The sequence below is a fragment of the Acomys russatus genome, chromosome 7 (genome assembly GCF_903995435.1).
Source record: "Acomys russatus chromosome 7, mAcoRus1.1, whole genome shotgun sequence".
In the NCBI taxonomy this organism is placed as follows: Eukaryota; Metazoa; Chordata; class Mammalia; order Rodentia; family Muridae; genus Acomys; species Acomys russatus.
This window is the reverse complement of record NC_067143.1, coordinates 21,661,747-21,684,532: the sequence shown is the minus strand read 5'-3', so window position 1 is coordinate 21,684,532 and position 22,786 is coordinate 21,661,747. Positions and strand designations below refer to the sequence as shown.

At 50.3% G+C, this 22,786-nt stretch overlaps 1 protein-coding gene across 1 annotated transcript in view; it reads left to right on the top strand.

Moving 5' to 3' along the window:
• The first annotated feature begins 1,025 nt into the window (after positions 1-1,025).
• Positions 1,026-22,786, top strand: part of Aldh1a3 (aldehyde dehydrogenase 1 family member A3) — a 33,746-nt gene continuing 11,985 nt past the window's right edge. The window contains exons 1-9 of the mRNA XM_051148696.1: positions 1,026-1,208; positions 5,909-6,013; positions 8,733-8,873; positions 15,009-15,138; positions 15,648-15,709; positions 16,443-16,571; positions 18,343-18,456; positions 19,551-19,653; positions 21,344-21,528. Of these exons, the coding sequence (XP_051004653.1) occupies positions 1,110-1,208; positions 5,909-6,013; positions 8,733-8,873; positions 15,009-15,138; positions 15,648-15,709; positions 16,443-16,571; positions 18,343-18,456; positions 19,551-19,653; positions 21,344-21,528 (1,068 nt within the window). The 5' untranslated portion in view covers positions 1,026-1,109. The remainder of the gene's footprint in view (positions 1,209-5,908; positions 6,014-8,732; positions 8,874-15,008; positions 15,139-15,647; positions 15,710-16,442; positions 16,572-18,342; positions 18,457-19,550; positions 19,654-21,343; positions 21,529-22,786) is intronic.

Genomic DNA, 22,786 nt, shown 5'->3' with positions numbered 1-22,786 from the left:
GCAGCCATCCTATACCTGCATGAGAAGCTTTCCCATGTTTCACCTGGAGTTGAAGTCTATTTCCTGGGATGAAAGCAGCGTTTCCTAAATGGCGAAATAAGGGAGTCAGACGTCCCTAACCCCAACCCCTTCTTGGCAGTTTTGAGCAATATAAACATTAGGAGCTCTGAGTCTGAAAGCAACTAGCTGCAAAGATCTCATGACTTTTGTTCTGGGAGTTTTTGTTTGCTTGTTTGTTTTTGTTGTTTGTTTTTCATTTTTAAAACGGAAGTTCAGTTTATACGTTTCAAACATTAAACTAATTACCTCCGTTGGGCTGGGCCTGAGGGTGGTGAATGTTTATGAAGGTCATAGGACGAACAGCCACTAGGCTCCATGGTGCGGTGTATAAGAACTGTTGCCTAGCTTTTGCGTTCTGTTGTGGGTGTAAAGGAAGTTCCCTGCCAGCCTGACTCAGAACGGACCTCCCGGCCGCTGGCTGCCCTAGCTTGGGAAAGATGGAGCACGGGCGTCTGGCAGCTGGACCCCAAGTCGAGGCAGCGATGGGTGGTGGCCTCAAGGCGTCCAAATTCCTGCGCAGCAGGATCCCAGAGCTAGCTTTCACTCTCGCCCCGGCAGAAGTTAGGCAGGTATGGGGAGCCGCTGTGGCGGTCCGGGAGCCCGCAGGTGGCTCCGACAAAGTCTTCTGATGGCCCTGAGAGAAAGGCCTATTACTGAGGTCGCTGCGAACTTGCCCTGACCGGTGTCTGAACCCTAGAAGTTTTGGGCCCTGGCGTCCCTCTCTAAGTTCCTTCAGGACGGCAGGAGTCCGTGGTATGGCCGCCCCGCGATGCGCAGAGCTCACTCCAGCCGCAGCTGAGGTCGGGCCAGGATCGTCCGGCTCCGGCTGGGGAAGGGACCGTGGAAGGGGTGGCTACGGCGGCCGGGTCCCCTCCTCCCCTCCCGCGCCCGCCCTCCCTTCCTCCATCCTGCAGCCAATTAGGCGGCCCCCTTGGGCGGGAGGCGTGGGGTGCTGCATAAAGGCGCGGAGCTGTCACCCGGAGTAGGCAGCGCACAGCCTAAGCAGAGCCTGTGCGTCCGGGACACCGACCGGGGAGTGCGAACCAGCCATGGCCACCACCAACGGGGCTGTGGAAAACGGACAGCCAGATGCGAAACCTCCTGCCTTGCCGCGCCCCATTCGCAACTTGGAGGTGAAGTTCACCAAGGTGAGGAGGGCGCCCTTTCCCCTTTCGACATGACAGCCTCAGACTTCCTCGCGGAGAGCACCCTGGTAGGGAAAGCGGGAACCAGGAGCTAAACCTGCTGGGAGACCACAGGGAGCTACCCACACCTGAAGTGTCTCTCTGGTGGGGTCGGCTCCTCAGAAACCGCACTATTGGGGTGGTGGGGGCACCCAGAGTGGGAAACCCTCGCCTCTCGCTAGGTGATCTAAGCCTCAAAGCCGGAGGAGCAAGGCAGTGCGGCGCCCAAACTGCCTAGTTGCAGCCTGCAGAGGCCCCGATGCGCCTGAGCCACCGCCCACTTTCAACGCTGGTGCTTGCAGCTAGCTGTGACTGGGCCCCCCGCGGTGACTTCTTGTCTGAAAGGTTTCTAGGCTGAAGGACTTGGGCTGTGGGAAGGCTAGAGGTATCTGAGGACTCCAAGATTAGTTTCAAGTATGAACTACCTCGGGGAACTGCAACTGGAAGGAAGGTAGGTCTTCCTGGGCGAGAGAAGGGTCTGGTACCTTCTGTGTGCTCAGCCTGAACCCAACTTACCAGCAGAACTGAGAGGGAAAGATGAAGATCACTGAAAAACACTCTGGGCCTAGGGAAGCTGAGCTGCCAGGTGAACAAGGCCACACGCAGGGCCCAGACACGGTGCCCTTTCCTGGGAGGCTGAAACAGGCAGAGTGGCGAGCTCACCTGCCCTGAGCCGCACAGACAATGGTGATGTTTGAGAACGGAGCAGGCTCCTGGAGGAAGAACAGCTAAGTCTAAGCTCTGAGGTGGCGCACTGCTCCGTGCCTGCTGTTTGAACGGGTCTCATCTGAGGGACCCGGGCAGCTTTTGGCTTCAGGTCTGGAAATTTCAACCCCTCTTATTTTTCACATCTTATCCATAGCTCCCAACTCCAGCTGACACGATGCTTCGAAACAGCTCCCATCAATTTTACTTTCAGAAGTGGCAATTATCCCTCTCGAATGATTTTAATCAAAAGGTGAAAGTGGCAGGCCGCTATGTGTGGCCTTCAGATTCCGATCTGTTGGCACTTAATCCCCAAAGTTGGCCATGCCGACATATAAATTGCATGACATTTACACGAACTGTTTTCCCAAGGAAGGCTCAGTAATCAAGAGAGGCACAGCCCTGGGAGGACTGAAAAAAAAATTTTTTTTTAATGTAGTTTCCTTAATCGTATCAACTTCAGAGGGAGAGTTCCAACATCAGGTCTGGGAACCGTGGGAATAATGGCTTCATTTTTCAAACCCATGCTGTGATGATCGTGTGTCTCTCTCTCTCTCTCTCTCTCTCCTCTCCTCTCCTCTCGCCTCTCCCCCTCCTCTCCTCTCCTCCTCCTCTCTCTCTCTCTCTCGTCTCTCTCTCTCTCTCTCTCTCTCTCTCTCTCTCTCGTTCTGCTGGTGGTGGTTCTGTTTTGTTTTCACAGTTCTGTAAACCGCCACAGCCGCCAGAGAGGGAGCAGGATTGCCTCTTTGCTTAGAATCTTGTTGAGTTTTCCCACAATTGTCTGGCTACACGGGAGGACAAGTTTGCCTCTTTCTAGGCGATTCCCTGTAACACTTTAAAGATACCAATGTAGCCTTCCTGGGAAGTTATTAGAGGAGAGATTACTGTCCTGACAGAGGCCTCCCTGCCCGCCTTGTGGGTTGAAGGTTCGGGTGTGTCTGATGGAGACTGAGAGCTGGGGGCCCCTTGGCTTGTTCCAGGAGACACTTGATCCAACTGCTTGATGCCCAGCGACACCTTCCACCCTTTGTTAGTTCTGTCTGTTCCCTCTTTGCTCCTTGTGCACTTCTCCAGAGACTTCCCATAACGTTTAAAAGGCCAAGGTGAGCAGTGTACCATCAGGGTATCCTGCGCCAAGGAAGGGAGCCAAGGATTCAGAACAGAATCCAGGCCCAGGACACTCGGCCATGAAGCGTGCAAGCCAGCAAGGCTGTGCGGTATTCCCGACTCACTGTTCCTCTCCAACATGGAGGACTGGTTTGAGGCCAGGCCATGGCAGCCGATTTACCAACTTCCTGAAGGATGACTTTACCAAAGCTCCTTCATTTGTTCTCAAATTTTTATAGTGGGCACAGGGTCATGTGGAAGGATTCTGATGAGGAAAGGGAGGGCCCTCTGGGGGGTTCCTATGCTCATCTTAGAGGATGGCCGCCCCTTCTATTTTAGGGACCCACCTTTCTTTATAAACTCTCTTCCAGTAGCAGAGGCTCTTTTTCCAAGGTTTTTAACTCACCAAAATGCAAAATGCTCCCATCTCTTTAATGAAAAGTAAAATTCCCCCAAATCTCCTGAAAACGTAGTTACTTTGAAATTAGCTGAGTCCAATGGAAGTGACCGGAACCAGTGCCAGCAGGGTTGTCTTGTGTGACCACCACCTTTGCCTCTATCCAGTAAACTGTGAATTCTGTCTGCATCACACGGTATCTTTTACCTTGTATCTCAATAACGCCCTGGTCCACGAGTCAGTGACGATGTTTTCTTTCTAGACCCGTCAGCTAGTGCGTTATGATTCACAAGAGTTCAGCCCACAGCAGTGGTGGTGGGCCAGGCCTGTTTCCTCAGTTGTGTGTATGAGTTGCTTTAGCGGAAAGAAAGCCAGCAGTAAGGTAATGAAAACAACAGCTTTACTGTAGTGAGAAACACTACGGTGGAGAAATATGGTCTACCAGTCTGAAGATTTTATTGGAGATTGCTGGTTTGCAAGGCCTAGGAATCAATGTCATGAACAACTGATATATACATATATATATATTTTTTTTTTCGAAGAGTGTGCCCAGCCATGAGGTGCATGTAGCAGACATCTGATCACTGCAATCTGCCTCCATCCCCTGCTATTTAGACTCCATTTTGCCACCTTCTCATTTTCCCTCCCCCTTGGAATTGATACCAGGAAGGACCTAGAATCAGCAATTTCCACTGACAGTCTCTATCATCTAACTGAGGAAATTTCATCTTCCTTCAAATGAGCCTGCTCCCGGCTCCACTCTCCTTTCTACGCTGACTTAACTGTTTCCCTGCTTATTAATTTCTCGCTGTTGCCGAGTAATTGCTTGCTGCGCAGCAAAACTGAACTCTTGGATTTGGTTTCAGCTGGGAGAATAAACCTGTAATCGTAGCCAGGCCTCCTCCTCCTCGCGGGCTTCCCTGGGGGCCTGGCCTCACATGGAAGGTGCTGAGCTTCCAGAAGCTAGATGGCTAGTCCCACTGCAACTCCCTGCGCAGCTCTAAACGCCGCTATTTTAAGGGTCGCGGGTAGCCGCTGCTCCCCTGCTTAGACCAAGCCCGCCGTCTGTTTGCAGCTCACTCCGGAGATATCTCGAGTTGGTTTCCTTCTGATACCTAAGCTTCAAAACATGCGCAAGAGAGCCTGAAGATGCGCACTGCGCTCCCCCCACCCCCCCATCTGCTGTCATCAGGGAACCGTCGTGTGTTCCAAATGAAGTGACGGCAGTGACACAGTTACTATTACCATTTTACTAACTTGCATAAAGTTACGTGATGTGCGTTAGGCTGTAGCAGTCAGGCACTTGATGGCCTTTTCTTCAGGGGGCTGCATGAAGGAGGCTCTGGAACCTACACAGCACCAGGTTGACGCGCCTTCTGCGCCATCAGAACTTGCTCTGTGTGTTAGCTGTCCTCTCTGTTTCTGGTTCTTTCCAAAAGCTACATTAAAAAAAAAATTCATGTGCATTGATGTTTTGCCTACATGAATGTCTGTGTGAGGGAGGGTATGGGATCCCCTAGAACTGGAGTTACAGTTGTGAGCTGCCATGTGGGTGCTGGGAGTTGAACCCAGGTCCTGTGGAAGAACAGCCAGTGTTCATTACTGCAGAGTCATCTCTCCAGCCCCCCAAAAGCCACATGTTTTAATGCCACATTTTAAAGGCGATTAGAGATGAGAATATAGTGGAGGTTAAACACAAAGGGTCTCAGTGCACCGATGTGGTAAATTCTTTTTTAAATATTGCATTTTCAGCTATGTTTTGGATAATTGAGGCTTTTATAAAACAATCTTTGTGTGTGTGTGTGAGTTACTTATTTCTGGATATAAGTGATTGTTTACTATGTCATTTAAAGTAATTTTAAAAGTTTGTAACCCAGATACTTAGCTTTGTGTTCCAACGCTAGCTTTGTAAAAGGTCCCAGACAGTAAACACTGTAGAGGAGATGCAGAGCCAATGCCACCAGGTGGCTTAAGGAAGCTTAAGGATTTATGGGAAGATCTCGAATAAACCTAGGTCCAAGGGGGTCTTACTTGGAAGGCAGAAGGAGTGTGCGTAGCTTATGGCCTTTTGGGACCTGGCAGACTGTATGCTGATTTATACACAAACCCGCCCAGCCTTTCCCTAGAGCCTACAAGTGTGCAAGCTTCAATGTGCACTCTTTGTAACCATTTAATTCAGTGGGTTCGTTGGCAAATCCGTGCTAATGCTACAAAAATATCATTTAGAAAAAAAAAAGAAGAAGAAACAACTCTAGAGGACTTTAAACTCATTCTGCTCCCAATCGGTCCCTCTGTGTGCTTCTGTGCCCTGCTCTCCACTCCAGGTCTCATGTATAAAACATCCAGGGGAGGAGTCAGGAAGATGGCGGACAAGACGTTACCTAAGTTCCTTAGCATGTTGAAGTTGTATGATTTTGATTTAAACCTAATTTGTTACACTTCCTTTCCTGGTTAGATATTTATCAACAACGACTGGCATGAATCCAAGAGTGGAAAAAAGTTTGCCACGTACAACCCTTCGACTCTAGAGAAAATATGTGAGGTGGAAGAAGGCGATAAGGTGAGTCCCCCCCCCCCCCCCCTTTGTAAGAATTCAATTAGGGAGAAATGAAGTCTGAGGAAGCTCTGTGGCTTGGCTGTGAGACGCGTGGGCCCACCTCCAGGTAGGGCCAGGGCAACCCCAGCAGCCAGTTGGTATGTGCAGCTCAGACACAGCCTAGCACGGGATCAGTTACAGATGGTCCTCTGCAAAGAGTCACCATCTTTGATGGATGTTTCTCCATCTCTGAGAATGACCTCAGCTGTCTTCATCACACAGCTAAAGGGAAGGGTTTTGGTTTTTGGTTGTTTTTTTTTTTTTTTTTTTTTTTTTTTTTTAAATCAATTATTTCAACCTGTAAGCATTAAAGAGTCTTTCCAGAAGGCATTTCCTGCTGGTGTGTTTCACCAAAAGTAGCCTTCTGGCAAGAGACATTTAAAAAAATAAAAATAAAAAAGGCTTCAAGGGTGGGGAGGATGTTCCCAAATGAGCCTGGGGAGCAGAGGGGGTAGTCATATATCACGTGACTGCTCCATTTCTTTGGTAGTGGAAACTCACACGATCATGTGAGGCTGTAGTCTGCACAGACCTTTTGCCTAATATAAGCTCTCCTTTATCACACAGCCTTGAAGGGACTGCAGCATGTGTCCCTTTTACTTGTCAAGGCCATCAAATGTAGTTTAAATAGAAGGGCCTCTGAAGAAAAGCCGATTAGGGCAGCAGCCTTCTGCAGAGAGGAGAAAGGCATGCCCCTCTGCTTAAACCACTAGAGCACTGGATGGACTGCCTGCCTGCCTGTCTTCCTCCCTCCCTTCCTCTCTCCCTCCCCTCTTCCTCTTTTTCTCTCTTCCTTCCATCCTTCTTCCTTCTTTCACCTTCCTTTCTCGCTTCTGTTCCCATCCCTTCCTCTCACCACCACTCTTGCCTTCCTCCATTTCGCTTTCTTTCTTTTCTTCCTCCCCTCCCCCCACCCCCACTGGCACCCCATTCTGAGATTGCACCCTTCAGGTCAACCCCACGACCCGTTGCATTCTGGGTAAGCACTCCAATGCTGAGCTATACCCTCAGCCCTTGGTTTCTTAAGAAAGGTCTCACTATTTAGACCAGTCTAGCCTCGAACTCTTACTCTTCCTGCCTCCCCCCCCCCCAAGTGCTAAGGTTATAACTGTGTACCACAATACCTGTTGAACTGATTGTTTTTTTTGAGACAAGGTTTCTCTGTGTAATAGCCCTGGCTGTCCGAGGACTCACTCTGTAGACCAGGGTGGCCTCAAACTCACAGAGGTCTGCCTGCCTCTGCCTCCTGAGTGCTGGGATTAAAGATGCATGCCACCACTACCCTGCTAGGTGTTCTTAATATGTGCATTGGTGAGTCCAAGTAGGTAAAATAAGTGGCATGCTGGTGATGAAGACTTGGATTTTCTTCTACAAATGACATCTTTTATATGTGCATGACGCACAGTGGCTCACCTGCATAAACTGCTTAGAAGACCAGCTTCCCATAGGTTCTTTATACTGAAAAGCAAAGAAATAGGGAAGAGCTGGGAGAAAGCTGAGAGGGCCTAAAGAGGGGGCGTGAGGCTGATATCCCAGGAGGAAAGTGGGAACCCTGTGAAGGGCTCCAGTTCTTCCTGTCATCTGAACGGACACTTTGCTATATACACCCAGAGACAGAGGCTGCCCCATCTCCCACAGCTGGAGCAGTCCTGGCTTCCACCCACTGTCCAGAACAAGAACCACAGTGGCCAGCATTTCTTTTTTCCAAAGCTTTCCCTCATCCTGAGAAGGCTTTGGAGACGGTCTTAGCAGAGGCCTCTCCTGGCTAGGGTGCCAGGAGCTACCTGCCACATCCCCTCCAGGGACACAGGCTCTGTGTAGAGTGAGACAATACCTATCGGCAACCAGATCCTCAGAGCCCATTCTCCTGAGATGAGGAGAGATGGCTGTCCTGGGCATGCCTCTCAGCCTTCTTTTAAAGACTGAGAACAGCGTGGCACGGCTCAGTAACAGAAGGCTTGTCTAGCACAATCAAGGCTCCAGTTCAATTCTCTGTCTAAGAAAACAAAAACCAAACACACACACACACACACACACACACACACACACACACACACACACACACACACAAACCTATGGTTGTTGCTCTACCTAGCACGCAAAATGGTGGTCTCTGTGTGTGTTGAAATGAAGTTGACACATTGAAAATCTTTTCAGATTTTTAAGTTTTGTGTGTGTGTGTGTGTGTGTGTGTGTCTGTGTGTGTGTGTCTGTGTGTGTGTGTGTCCCCTGTACGTGACTGCAGACACTCCTGTGTTCACCGGGAGGTCAAAGGGCAACTTTGGGGAGTCATCCCTCTCTTTCCATCCTGGACCCTGAGACTGACCTTGAATCATCAGGGTTTCCTAGTGAGCCCTTTGCCGGCTGAGCCATCATCTCCCTGGCCTGGAAAAAAACGTTTAGACTTGGGTCATCAAGAAAAATATTTGCGATCCACAACTCTATAAAACATTAATACTTGGCCATTACAGAAATAGTTTTTTAAAAAATGACTTACCATGTAAAGAAAATAAAAAATCACTTGGAGGCTCCCAGGTCACCAAAGGCATTTAAAACCTTGTTTCTTTGACACGCTGGGTTGCACCTCTTTTCTGGGCTCCACAGCATGACACTGCTCTTTTCTGTGCCCTCATACGACAGATGCATGGAAAGTGACCACTCTATCTGTTGTTTTGCCATGCAGCCTGACGTGGACAAGGCTGTGGAGGCCGCACAAACTGCCTTCCAGCGGGGCTCCCCTTGGCGCCGGCTGGATGCCCTGAGCCGAGGCCAGTTGCTGCACCAGCTGGCTGATGTTATAGAAAGGGACCGTGCTATCCTGGCAGTAAGTACAGGCACTGGGCAGGTGGCAGCGTGGGAGTGGGTTGGGGGGAGGACTGTCCTCCCTATTCCCCTCACAGAGGGGCCTGTCCTCATGGGGATGTGGCTGGAAACATCTGAGGTGCTTGTTTTGTGTGGCTATGGACCTCTCTGGTCTTTGGATGTGGGTAGTAGGTGTCTATACCTCGGGACTTTATCCTTTTCATCTTGAAGTCAGGCTTTCCTCCGCCTGTAGCTCAGCTTCTTGGTCAAGCTGTATAAAGGAAGTTCAGCTGCCTCAGTGGTTTCCCAGAGTAGAGACATTCGCAGCAGGTGACCAGAGGCTGGGGTCATCCGACCTCACCTGGACATTGATGTAGTAACTGTTGGCTTCTTCACATTAGCTTCCTTGCAAATGTATATCTAACCTCATCATAGCTAGGCCAATCTCCCTTTATCCGAAGTTTCAGTTATCCAGAATCACCCTAGCCCTAAAAAAATATCATATGAAAAATTCTAGAAATAACCGATTGGCCTTGCATCACAGTGAGCTGCTATACTTTTGTTAGTGACTGCTTCTCATCCCTTACGGTGACTTACAAGCTAAGCTTTATCGTGGAAACTCAGTAGAGGAAAAAAAAAAAAATACAGTATGTATTAAGGGGTTAGTTGCTACCTGCAGTTTTCAGGCATTATATGATAAACATGAAACCACAGACCTAATGTTCTCCTTGTAGTTTTTTTTTTTTTAAGTTAATAAAAACAAACGATACCGTGTATAGAAAATCAAAGTCCTTGCGTTATTGGAATGCATTCCTGTATCACCCCAGAACAAGACAGTGGTGAGCACAACCAGAATGTTGGTAGGAACAAGATTAGATTATAGGAGGGTGCACAGCATAAAGTCTCTGGGGTCAAAGCCCAGCATTGCCGCTTACTGATTACATGCTAGTTTCTTACCTGCCTGAGATTTATTTCTTCGAGTAAAATGTCACAGATAACGGTATCTGAGTGTTGTGACCAAGAGCCATTTAAAATCCTCAACAGGGTCCCCAGCATACAGTAAGCACCAGTGAGGTGCTAGCTTTTATCAATAACCACCTGCCCAGGGGTGTACAGAAAGACTACAGGGCCGGGGAGTCATTAATAAGCTGAAAGCCTGATCATTAGCAAGATGCAGCCCTCCTTAGGCCCTGAGGTAGATGAGCAGAAGGCAACTCTGGGCCCACAGGAAGGATTTTGTTTTAAAATATTTTTTAGTCATTATTATTCATGGGGGGATGGGTGGGTGCATGTGTGTGGGTGTGCACTTGCCACAGTGTAGGTAGGTGTGAAGGTCAAAGGGCAACTCTCAGGAGTTGGTTCACTTCTATTGCCATATAAGTCCCAAGGGTCCAGCTCAGGTCCTCAGGCTTAAGGGCAAGCACCTGTACCAAGAGCTATGTCACTGGCCCCACAGAGCCTCGAAATCATGACAGCCTTTGCTTTAGCTGTTGTACAGTTCAATTTGTTGGTTAAAAAAAAAATTTTTTTTTTTGTTTCAAACCTTGAGGCCCAGTTTGTACGATGGGCCATTTCCGTTTTAGTCTTCGATTTTTTATTTTTAATTTTTGCTAGTGTTCTTCTGATGTTGAAAACCAGGAGATCAGCCATCCTTTTAAAGAACAGCATCGGCCACAGCACTGCCTTGCTTTTGTCTTGAGTGTATTCCTTGGGGCTAGGGGAGCTCTGAGAGAGAGAGAGAGAGAGAGAGAGAGAGAGAGAGAGAGAGAGAGAGAGAGAGAGAGAGAGAGAGATATGCAGATAGCGAGAGTTCTGCTTCCTTCCTCCCAGTTGTCCTGCTGTTCAGGGGAATGAATCTGAGTGAGTATATCTCCCTCCCTCCCAGAGTAAAAGCTCCAGAGAGCCTCTGGTTCCTTCCTGCACCGAAAACCAGCCGCCTGCACTGTTCAAGCTGCCAAACTGGCTTTCTCAAAAACATTTCTGTCCTTCCCTCCTCCCGCCCCCCCCCCCCATGAGCTCATCAGTCTGCAATGTCCCTGAGTACTAATAGCAGGCTCAAGAGGATGTGCCCTGGGCAACCCTCCCCGCCCTGTCCTCAAGTGTCAGTGCCATCTGTGGCAGCCACAAAGCCACCTTCCTCTCCTGCCCCATCGCCCTGGTCCTAGAGCCTGTTGGGAGTAGACAGAAGCAGGTGGAGGGAATGGGGACATTACTCAGCGCCTTAGTCCTGCCACTACAACCTGGTTGCTCGCAAGAAATAAGATCCAGCTCTTGGCCCCAACATTAAAGGGACGTGAGAATGACTGGGAAATGTGGCTTTGAAACCTCTGACCACATCATAGGCGGGTGCCCCTTGCTGCTCTCCACCTTCATACAGTTTCCTGCCTCTTTGAGTAGCGAAGTGCTTTATTCTGTCGCATTCTCTCGCCAAGCTCGATGGTTTGATGGAGCTGGGTGTTTATTCTGTGTTCAAAGTTCAGAACCAGATGTCGGGGGTGAGGGGGGTGGGAAGGGGGGGCAGGGAGCTTGGTGGCTTGTGACTTTCTAGCTTTGTTGAGAAACCCTGGGCCCAAGCTCTGGCCCTTTGGGTGCTCATCCAGGGAGGTGCCACACAGGGCCCCTCCTTGACAGAAGATTAAACCTTTCGACTTAGGTGTCATTTCTGGACTTGCATTGGCAGTCTGAGCACAGTGGCATTCAGGGCAACCGTACCAGCACTTGGTTGTCCTGTAGCATTAGAACGTTGAGACACGTTAAATTTTTGAGAAGGTGTGTATTTCTCTTAATAGGCTAAAGAAAGTAAGCCTGGGGGTGGCTGAGGTAGATAGCCGTGTGCTCCAGGCTAGAGATAACACTTGATTTCCCAAGTTCAGTCCTCTAACCAAACTCCAATCTCCTCTTCCCCCTCCTCCTTCTCCTCTTCTTCCTCCCCTCTTCCCCCTCTTCCTCCTCCCCTTCCTCCTGCTCCTTGTCATCTACCTCCTCCCCTTCCCCCTCCTCCTCCCCTCCTCCTCCTCCTCTTCTTCCTCCTCCTCCTCTTCCTCCTCCTCCATCACCTTTTCTTCCTCCATCTTCCCCTCCTCCAGCTTCACCTCCTCCTCCTTTTGTACCAACTCCTCCTCCACCCCCACCGTCTCTTTCTTCTCCCCATCTTCTGTTCCTTTTTTCCTTTGTGCATGTGGAGATGTCTACATGTCTTAGTCAGGGTTTCAGTTGCTGTAATAAAACACCATGGTCAAAAGCAACCTGAGGAGGAAAGGGTTTGTCTCAGCTTACAACTGTCAGGTCACACTCCGTCACCGGGGGAATCAGGACAGGCACTGGAGGCAGGAACTGAAGCAGGGGCCAGGGAGGGGTGCTGCTTACTAGCTTGCTCCTCACAGCCTGCTCAATCTGTTTTCTTATACCATTCAAGACTACCTGTCCAGGGTTGGCACGGCCCACAGTGAGCTGTGGGCCCTTCCTCATCACTCATTCATTATTTTTAAATGCCCCCACAGGCTTGTGTACAGACCAATCTGGTGAGGGCACTTTCTCAATTGAGGTTCTTTCTTCCCAATCTAGCTCGTGTCAGGCTGACAAACCAGTAGCCATCACAGCACGTGAGTGTAGATGTGCATGCACACGTTTGATGTGTGTGAGGAGGCCAGAAGTCACCATCGTGTGTTGTTCCACAGGAGCCACCCACTTTGGTGTGTGCTTTCCTGAAACAGAATTTCTGATTGGCTTGGAGCTCACTAATTAGACAAGGGTTATTGACCAGTCAGCCCCAGGGATCTGTTTCTGCCCCCCCCCCCCTTTTTTAATGCAGGAGTTATAAGGCTGTGCCATCAAACCTGGCTTTTCTCAAACGTGCGTTCTGGGGATTGAGCTCAGCCCCTCACCCTTGCACAGCTAGCACTTACCCACTGAGCTATCTCCTTAGCCACCCTTCCCTTCTGAAGAACTTTCTGCTTAAATTTACTGTGAACTGGATTTTGTTTGTACAGATTCTTTACAGCCAGCGCAGAAAATTCGAGTTATTGTGCTACTAAGCAACCTTGCTTGCCTAAACTAACAATTTAAACATCTGTAGGCAAGGCTTATTGGATGCCCTCCACGGACCTGATTTGTAGACTCTGCACCTGTAGTTATCTCATTTCAAAGTCAGGACATTGAGGCCCAGAAAAAGTAAGGTCCCTGTCCAAGTCCACCAAGCCAGGGTAGAAATCCAGAATGAGAGGCAGAGGAGTGCCATGTCCCAAATTTGCCCACAGTGCTCCATCAGAATCTTCTCCCTTGCCTTATCACAACAAAGCCAAGAACAGACCAGCCCTTAGCTTCGTGTACAGATGTGCCCACGAATTTGGGAGCTGCCCAGAGCTGGGGCATCCTTGCCAGTGCCAGGCTTCTCCTCAGAAAACGAAAGTGCTGACTTGGATGCCAATCCGCAGGGGCCCAGGGTACAGGAGGCGTGTGTCACGTTAGCCTCCAAGTTGTTGATGCTGAGGGTAGGACTCAGGCACTCAGACCTAGCCAAGTGCTGTCATCTTCAGCAAGTCTGAGTCCTTCCTCCTCAGGGACACAGTGAGGATCACCAAGAACCTGCCCAGTGCATAAGAGAAAGCTGGACTGTCCACCACTTCACATCTGGACAATTGTGTGCCACTGCAGTGCGCCACTGATTTGAGGGTTATGTCTCCCAGTTTCCCTACCTCTCACACCAGCCCCAAGAGGGCAAAACTGTTAATATCTTCATTTTACAGCAGAGGAAACTGAGGTGAAAGATATTTGGGGGTGCTCAGGCAGTGTCAATCAGAAGCGACTGTTCCTATGGCTCGGGAGATGGCTTAGTCGACAGAGTATTAGCTGCACCCGCATGAGGACCTGCATTAGGGGCCTCAGCATCACAGAGGGATGGCGGGAGAGGAGGGTCCTAGAGCTCAGTGGACCGATTAGCCATTCTAGCTAAATCAGTGAACTCCAGGCCCCCAGCGTAAGGTGTGGAACGACTGAGAGAAGTTTCTACATGCATACACACCCACATGTACATGTGTCCACAACACACATGAACATGTACACACGTGCATACCACACACTCAGAAAGTGGCTTTTCTTTCAATTGTCTCTGAAGCAAAGGTCAGACAGAAGATCCCTGAACATTTCAAGTCTTTCCAATGTCCGAGGGACGGTGATAACTGAGGTAGCTGCAAGTCAGTGGTGGCTGGTTTTTCGGCCTCAGGGAATCCCTGGGCCAGAGACATCTAGCACACAATAAGACTTAGGCAAGTGCTTTGGGTAGGGATGAGGAGGCAGCACTTCCTCTCTCTCTGGCTTCATCTAGCCCCATGGAAGCTTCCTCAGGAATCCAGCCTCAGGCAACGTGTAGGGGTGGATACTTTTCTGTGAAGCCAGATAAGGGGAGGTCTCAGCCAAGTTCTCCCCCAGGGGCTCCTTGTGTGAGGGACAAAAGAAGTTTCTTTCACCCAGGCTAGAAATAGAAAAGAATACCAACATTGAGCAGCAGCAGCAGCACCCCAGCCTGGGTGACTGCCTAGTCCAGCTCGCTTGCCCTCCCTACTCCGTTTCTGCATCCGGCTGGCCGGCGGCGGCAGCCTTCTTGGAAAGCATTGCATCTTTGTGCTGGTGGCCTGACCCTCCTGCGTGCCATCATTCTTTCCACTGCCGCACTGACCAGTTCAGCTGAGAAGGGAAAACCAACGTCTGCCCTTTCTGTTTTGTTAAAATGAAAAGGAGCCACTTTCTTGTTAGAGCCAACCTTCTGGAAGCTCCCTGGGTGGGAGTGGGGGTGGGGGGCTGGAGGGTGCATGAATTCTTGGGTCTGGATGGAATCACGAAGACCGCCGTGCTCTGGGTGGAAGAGTAAATGCCAGGGTGGATGGCGCCCAGCACACCTTTAAATGCACATCCATGGAGATGGTGGCCATGCATCAGCAGCCCCTGGCAATCAAGTGGGGGTGGGGTGGGGGTGGGGTGGACGGTCCTTGGCAGTAGTGTGGCAGGTCCATTTCACTGTAGAGACCGGCTTCCTGAAGTGCTGTGTAAGGGCAGAGCTATGCCCCAGGCTTGCGCTTTCTCCCGCACCCCTCTACTTACCAAGTAACTGGATAAGGAAAGAAAGCCACATCTACAAAAGGTGTCCATCTCGCCCTTGCAGACCCTGGAGACCATGGACACCGGCAAGCCATTCCTTCAAGCCTTCTTCATCGACCTGGAGGGCTGTATCAAGACCTTCAGATATTTCGCTGGGTGGGCAGACAAAATCCAGGGCAGGACCATCCCCACCGGTGAGCCTGCATTGACTGGAGCCTCGCTTGGGTCTATGGGGGGGGGGGCTGTCTGTCTTCTCCTCCCTCCATGCCCTTTGCCCTGCAGTGCATTCTCCCCTCCACAAGCCCCCTCCCCATGTGGCATCATGTTAGTTCTTCTAGGGAATTCAACTTGTGTCTTGAAGTTGAGCTCACATCGCTTCTTTGAGAAGGGACCTGGTACCTTTGCAGACTTTTCCATTTCTTTCTTTTAGTTTTGCCATGTAAATTTTTTTTTTTTTTTTTTTTTTGGTTTTGTTTCTTTGTGCTGTTGTTGTTTTTGTTGTCATTGTTTTGAGACAGGGTCTTTCTAGGGGCTCCAGTTGTCTTGGAACTCACTCTGTAGATCAGGCTGGCCTTGAACTCCCAGAGATCCACCTGCTTCTGCCTCCCAAGGTGCTGGGATTAATGGTGTAAACGACAAGCCTGGGTCAATGTGAAATTCTTAACCATGACTGTGTTCTTCCCCTGTGTCACCTCTCTTCCAGATGACAATGTTATGTGCTTTACCAGGCATGAGCCCATTGGCGTGTGTGGGGCCATTACACCAGTGAGTATGGAAGCTTTCCCTCACAGACTCTGTTTCTGCCCACTGGACCCATCGCTGGCTGAGTACAAGCTGGGGGCACGGGACATGGAGTCTCTTAACTGGGGAATAGGAAAGTTTGGCCAACATACAAGAGGGCTTTGCCAAACAGTGGGGACCTGCCTGGCAAAGGCATGGGAGGAAGCAGAGGAAGGCTGACTAGTAGAAGTTAAGGCTGAGATGAGCATACCTGGCAAATAGCAGGGCCCACTCCTGCAGCCTGGGACACCAAGGGGTTGAGATCTGTGCATGTTGGGGAACTCAATACTGCCTCCCAGTTTGGGAAGCCCTGAGCCACTTCCACGGCAGCTGAGTGAATGAGGACTGAAGAGACACGGAAAGAGGTCACCCTGTTGGCAAGCATTGTGAAGGGAATAGGAAGACACACAGGATAGACCCACTGTGCATCAGCATCTTCTAGGGTGCTCCCCTCCCCCCTGAGCAAGCACCGAGCTCCTGCAGTCTTGCAGACTCCAATATTATCCTTCAAAGCCCAAACCAGACCATACAAAGGAAGTATCCTGCACAGAGGCAGCTGGGCTCTGGGATGGGGGCACAGTGGACCTGACCTGCACAGAGGTGGCTGGGCTCTGGGATGGGGGCACAGTGGACCTGACCTACACAGAGGTGGCTGGACTCTGGGATGGGGGCACAGTAGACCTGAACCTCAGAGCCCCCTTCTTGTCCTCTGGCACAGTGGAACTTCCCCCTGCTCATGCTGGCCTGGAAACTGGCTCCTGCCCTGTGCTGTGGGAACACCGTGGTCCTGAAGCCAGCTGAACAGACGCCCCTCACGGCACTGTACCTTGGCTCTCTCATCAAAGAGGTAAGAAGTCTAAAAAGAAGATATTGTGTATTCTGGATAGAGCCACATGCTCCAGAGCTAGGCGCCATCAAGTGCTGTGACAGTGGCCCTCAGCTCGTCACGCAGAGAGTGACTGTACACATGGTAGCCAGTCTGGAGCTGCTATTCCTCCCCCACCTGGTCCTAATAAGAACCTGCCTCTCTCATTAAGGCACAAACTGGTGCTTAGCACTCAGTGTTTCATCTAGAGCATTGTAGGAGGGGGCCAAAAAAGGGATCCCCAAACTCCACGGGTCCTGGGCTCAGTGGCCATGGGAAGTGAAATGGTCCTTCTTCCTCTGGGAAGGGTGGCCTTGCCAGCTAGTTAGGTACTCAGTTGCAGCTGTGCGTCAATCCCCAGGAGCCTCCACACTGTCTTCCCCACCCCAAGGGAGCCACAACTCAGGGAAGATGTGGCCTAAAGGGACACCTGCCAGACACACCTGGCAACATACCTCAGCCATTCCATCATCAGCATGTATGTAGCGAGGATTGAAAGAACAGGAAGAAAGATGAGCTGGAAGCAAGGTGACCATTTCACTCCCAGCTGGGAGGAGCAGGCTGGACTGCTTGAGGGAGGCTGGGATCACTGTAACCAGCCAGGTCTTGCCTTCCCCTCCCTGGCCACACATGCGTGTCATGTAAAAGAGACGCTAGGATTCTAAAATCACAGCTGTGACAGAATGATGTCTAAGAAAATAAATAGTCAAACATTGCAAAGGTGACATTTTTAAACACAGAGTCACAGAGAAGACCAAGCCACGCTGGCAATGTCTACCTTCTCCCTCGCTGGGTTGGCGATGGGCGTACTAATGGGGAGGTCTCCAGGTGGGCCTTGCAGGAGGATGGGAGGAGTCACCAGTCTTTTGCCTCAGCCAGTGCCAATCTTGGCCAAACCCAGTGGGGCCAGAAAGGGGAAGGATTTCTTGGTTTTGCCTGATAAACATGGGAAAGAGTAAGCTCTAACATTTGCATGGCAAGTGCATAGGTGCCTGGGGAGGTGGTGGCCAAGGTACCTCTCCTTCCCTCAAAACACACGCGCGTGCGCGCACACACACACACACACACACACACACACACACACACACACACACGTGCTCTCATATTCATATGTTTACATACAGATGCACACACAGGCTCACATATGAACTCTCAATGCACATACAAGTGCACTTATGCTCACACACTCATGCAAACACACTCTTACAAATAAAAGTGCTTTCACATGTCCATTCTTTCTTACTCCTTTCCCCACATATACACAGCTATACTCTCACATATGTACATTCATGTTCACATGTATACACATGCAGACATACAAGCACATACACCCATATACATGCACACACATTCTCCCCAACACACACACACACACACACACACACACACACACACACACATACACACCCCCGGCCTGGCACTCTTATACAAGAGGGCCACTGCCACCTAGTGGCGTCTCTGAACCTTTGTCCTGGGATGACTGGCTCTTCCAGAGGGTGATCTGATCAGTTCACCCAAGAGCCTTCACCCCCAGCTGGCAACAGAGGATTAAAAGGCCAGCACAGCTTGGGGGTTGGGTGGGGTCCTGCAGCTGATGTGGGTGCATCCTGGCTAGTGTGTGACCCAGCTGCCCTTTAAAGGATGCTGCTCCGCTTGGGGACATTACATGGCAACAACTCTTGCCACCCTTGAAGATAGGCTTGCAGCTGGTGCTGTCTATCTGGTCCTTTGATACCAGTTCTGTGCCTCCCAGGTCGGGTTCCCTCCAGGTGTAGTGAACATCGTGCCTGGCTTTGGGCCCACAGTGGGAGCAGCAATCTCCTCCCACCCGCAGATCAACAAGATAGCCTTCACCGGGTCCACAGAGGTAAGCCCCCTTTATGAGCTGCTGGCAACAATCACTCCATCATTTGAGACCCACGGACCTTTTCTTGAGAGGCTCAAATATGACTTGTCTCTTTTTTCTAAATCTAACTATACTCTAACTATTAGTAAAATGACACTGCTTCAGATCCCAAACTAAATAAATACTTAATAGAATTTGGAAGCCTTAGAAAAAAATAACTAAGAGATAAGATAAAATAAAAATGTAAAACATCTGTAAGAGGTGATAAACAAGCCGGGAGAAAACCAGTTGTACTGCATGTAGCTCACCAAATGTTTATATATCCTTCATATGTGAAGAGCACCTACAAATCAACAACAACAACAAAAAAGAAGACAAGCAGAATGATGAGGGGAATGGGCATCTCTGAGATATCTAGTCCAGCCAGAAGCCTGCTACCTGCCTCACTTCTGACCTTCCCTTCGGTTGCCAGGATGAGCATCTTCAGAGACTTTAGTCAGAATTAGACCCTGGCCTACAGCCACCATTCCCCTGCATGCCATTAAACAAGTCCTGGCAATGACTTGAGCTCTATCCAGCTCTAAGTCTCTGGGGTCTGCCCTGGTCTCTCTGGTCTTTCCCGGCTCTGAGGTTCTTGATGTTTGGCTAAAACTTGCAGTCAGGATGGGTCAGAAGGCACAGTAGGCCAGTGTGCATCCAGCTGTGTACCCTGTCAAGGTGTGTGGGAGGGAGGTCTTATGAGGTCTCATACCTCAGCTACAAATTTTCACTCTTCTTTCTAAGGTGGGCTCAGTCTTCAAAGGGTTCTAGAGAACTGGCCACATGTCATCTTTGAGCCATCTTTGGTGTGTCCCTAGCTTGACAGTCCCCCCAAAACAGCACCACCTCCATATTGGGCCGGCAGAGTCTCAGTCGTTAATAGCAGGAGAGGAAAGTCACTTCAGCAGGGTGCCCTGCTGCAGTGGCCTGCCTGGTGAGCCAAGGCTGCGTGATACAACAGGCCTAGGGTGATTCACTGAAGCAGGTGACCAGTGTGCCCCCCAGTCATGCCTGCATCTCCTGGGACCGAGTTCACCACATCTAAGAGTTAACGAAGTCTGATTCTTACCCTGAAGGTAGGAAAGCTGGTTAAAGAGGCTGCGTCCCGGAGCAACCTAAAGCGCGTCACGCTAGAGCTGGGAGGAAAGAACCCGTGCATCGTGTGTGCAGACGCTGACCGTGAGTCACTGGGGCTATCGGTCTGGTCTCTCCTCACTTTCTAACGTGCATTCAGGACCCACTGAAAGAGGGGCATGCACACACAACGAGATGCTTTCCACAGACCTACAGAGGGCAGAACGCCAGTGTTGTGGTGGGCGTGGCTTGTGGGTGCTACAGGGTCTGCACCTGAAGACTAAGTTTACCTTCTTGCCCCTAAGGAGGAGGCTGGGAGGACCCTGTAAACTGTGCCCAGTTTCTCCTATAGGGGCCCTTCTGGGCTGGGGAAGGAGGGAACAGGCTCCCCACTCTGGGCATCCTTTTTTTTTTTTTTTTTTCTATCTTCAAGCCACTATCGCTGCTGTGTTCTTAGGCCTCTTGAAAGAGTTGAAGTGTTTCTTTCTTCCTTATCTTGGGCACGATGACACACCAGAGGATAGCCTTGCTGACCCTTCAAAGCACAAAACAAAAACATGCTCTGGATGTCATCCCTGTGTGATTCCTTTCCTGGAAAAGCCACCTGCACAGCAGCCGGGAGCAACTAGTGTCTTGCCAGAGCTGTGTGACACAATATTAAAATGTGTGTTATTGTTGGCTATTATGTCCAGGAGAGAGCAGAAGGGACCACACTGGGCATTTACTCACCTGATCCCCGGGTCACCTATCAAAAGGTGTGACACCTCAAAAGACCTTAGAGCGCCTATGCCTTAAAGGACAACCTCCCCCACTGTCCACTGGTGCCAGAAATCCACGCCACAGAGAACAAAGCCTTCCATTCCATGCTCAGATAAGACTGGAATTGCAAATAGCCCTGAGAAATAATGACACTGGCACAATTTCTCATTAAGATGTGAAGGACTGGTAGCCATTCCTTTCCCTAAAGCCGATTTTCAATGGGAGAGGCAGAGAGTGAGGAAGAAATCCAGAGAGGTTGTGGAAAGGGACCTGCCATCTCTTGCCTGAGTAATGTAGTGATGCTACTGGAGTCACTTGGAACAGTTTCCTATGTCGCCTTACCGTGATTCACATGTAGGGTCCCAAACCCCCCATCCCATAGAACCAGGACTGTTTTGTGTTCCTGGGCCACTGTAGTGGTGTCCAGTTAGTGAAGCAAAGTGTATATAGGGGCTGGCTTTCCAGGGGTGAAAACAGAGCCTGTCCCCTTTTCCTCCTGCCCCCTCCTCCAGGGAGTGCCACTCCACAGAATTAAATCCTGACATAGTGCTCAGGGTGGCAAACACGCACCCTTCTATCACTTCAGTCATCTTTCCTGCATCCCAGAAGGGACCAGAAAATGAATTAGTGTCTTGAGGAGGGGCAGAGCTAGCCTGGCCGCTGGCACCAGGGCAGGGGTGGGGTGTAAAAACATCCAAGAGCCTTTCGGGACTGTCCTGTTACAATCCTGCTGGGGTACAGTACCTCCAGGGATAGGAAAGCTGGGGTGGGGGTTCGATGGGCAATTGAACTGGAAAGTGTTCCGACTCTGCACTCATTAGCATATTAAAGGCACTGAGAAGTCCTGAGTCTAGGACTTAGCTCAGACTTGGTGCGTCTAAAATCCTTTTCCCCACCAAGCGCTGCCGTAAAAGAAAAATGAGTTTCTGAAATGCAGTCATCTGGGCCCTGTTTTCTTGTGGGGGCAATTAAGAGCTGCAGCTGTCAGGCCTGCTATAACAACTTAATGGCTTCCTCTTGCCTCCCTGACCCCCAGTGGACTTGGCCGTAGAGTGTGCTCACCAGGGAGTGTTCTTCAACCAAGGCCAGTGCTGCACGGCAGCCTCCAGAGTGTTTGTGGAGGAGCAGGTCTACGGGGAGTTTGTGAGGAGGAGTGTGGAGTACGCCAAGAAGAGGCCGGTTGGAGACCCCTTCGATGCCAAAACGGAGCAGGGGCCCCAGGTAACCCACCAACAGACATGACGTGTCTCCATGTATGGTGCTCCTCTGGGCACTGGGCCAAGGCAGAAGTATGGCCACAGATGGAGGTCTCCTCCTGCTGGTCACTCAAGGCTTTGGTTTAGAAGTTGATGCAGTGGTTTCTGTCAGGAAACAGACCTGCAGGGAACAGGGAGGAACCAGCCGATCTCAGGCATAAGGCTATCTTCTGTACCCTGCAGCCTTCTTCATATGATGACCTTCAAAGCCTGGGGGTAGAGAGAGAGTTCCCTGCACCCTGCACAAGAGGGGCATGGCCAGGGCAAGCTAGACTCAGGGGCCCTCGAGGCTACATGCATTACTGCATGAGATAGCCTCCAGGAGGCAGAGGACTGGAGACTCTAGGGATTGGGCCTGGATCCTGGGCAGTGGGAGCAGGTTTCTGCAGGCCTGGTTTGGGAAGCCGCGAATGACTGTAGCCATAAAGCTTAATACCGTTTGTAAAGGGCACATCCTGTGTGGCTTTCTTGCTAACGGTAAATGGAGCCAAAGGATGGATATTTAAGTGGGCAGCTGGGCCATCCCTTGTACTATTGCAACATAGCACAGTTGCCAGAATTCTGTTCCACCCTTATGTTTCCAGTCATATCCATCATTTGCCCACTGTGGTCTATCCCAGAAACTCACTGAATTGGCACCAAATGTTTACACAGGAAACTAGGCTCTGTGGCTTTGTTCCTTCCAGCTCTGACTTTCCCCATCTAAGAAAAGGGGGTAATAGAGGGTGAAACACCACCAGGAAGTACAAAGGGAAGAGATTTGTTTTAAGGGAGATGCTCTGACTGACAACTCTCTGACCCAGGCACACATGCCCGCCCCCCACGTGATTTCAGGACATCTTCCTCAGGTTTGCCTAGTTATTCTGTGTGGATACTGGCTGGGGGAAAAAGTGGAGGGAGATTTTTTATTTTTATATTTATTTATTTATTTGTTTGTTTATTTATTTATTTTGCCTCAGGCGACACCAATCCTGACTCCAGTCCATTTGCTCTATGGCTCTGGTGTCACGTGTCCCTGGTGGGGAAGCTATGTCCACTCCTCATGCTCAGCCTCAAACCACAAACTCTGCTGTCCTGTCACAAGGTAGCCCGTGGCCTCAGTGCACACATAGCCACCAATCAGTATGGAATACACATGTTAATGTGGAATAGGTGGGAAAAGTACAAAGGGTGGCTTTTCCTCCTGTCATCTACCTCCTTTTCTTCCCAAGTCTCCAGAGTGG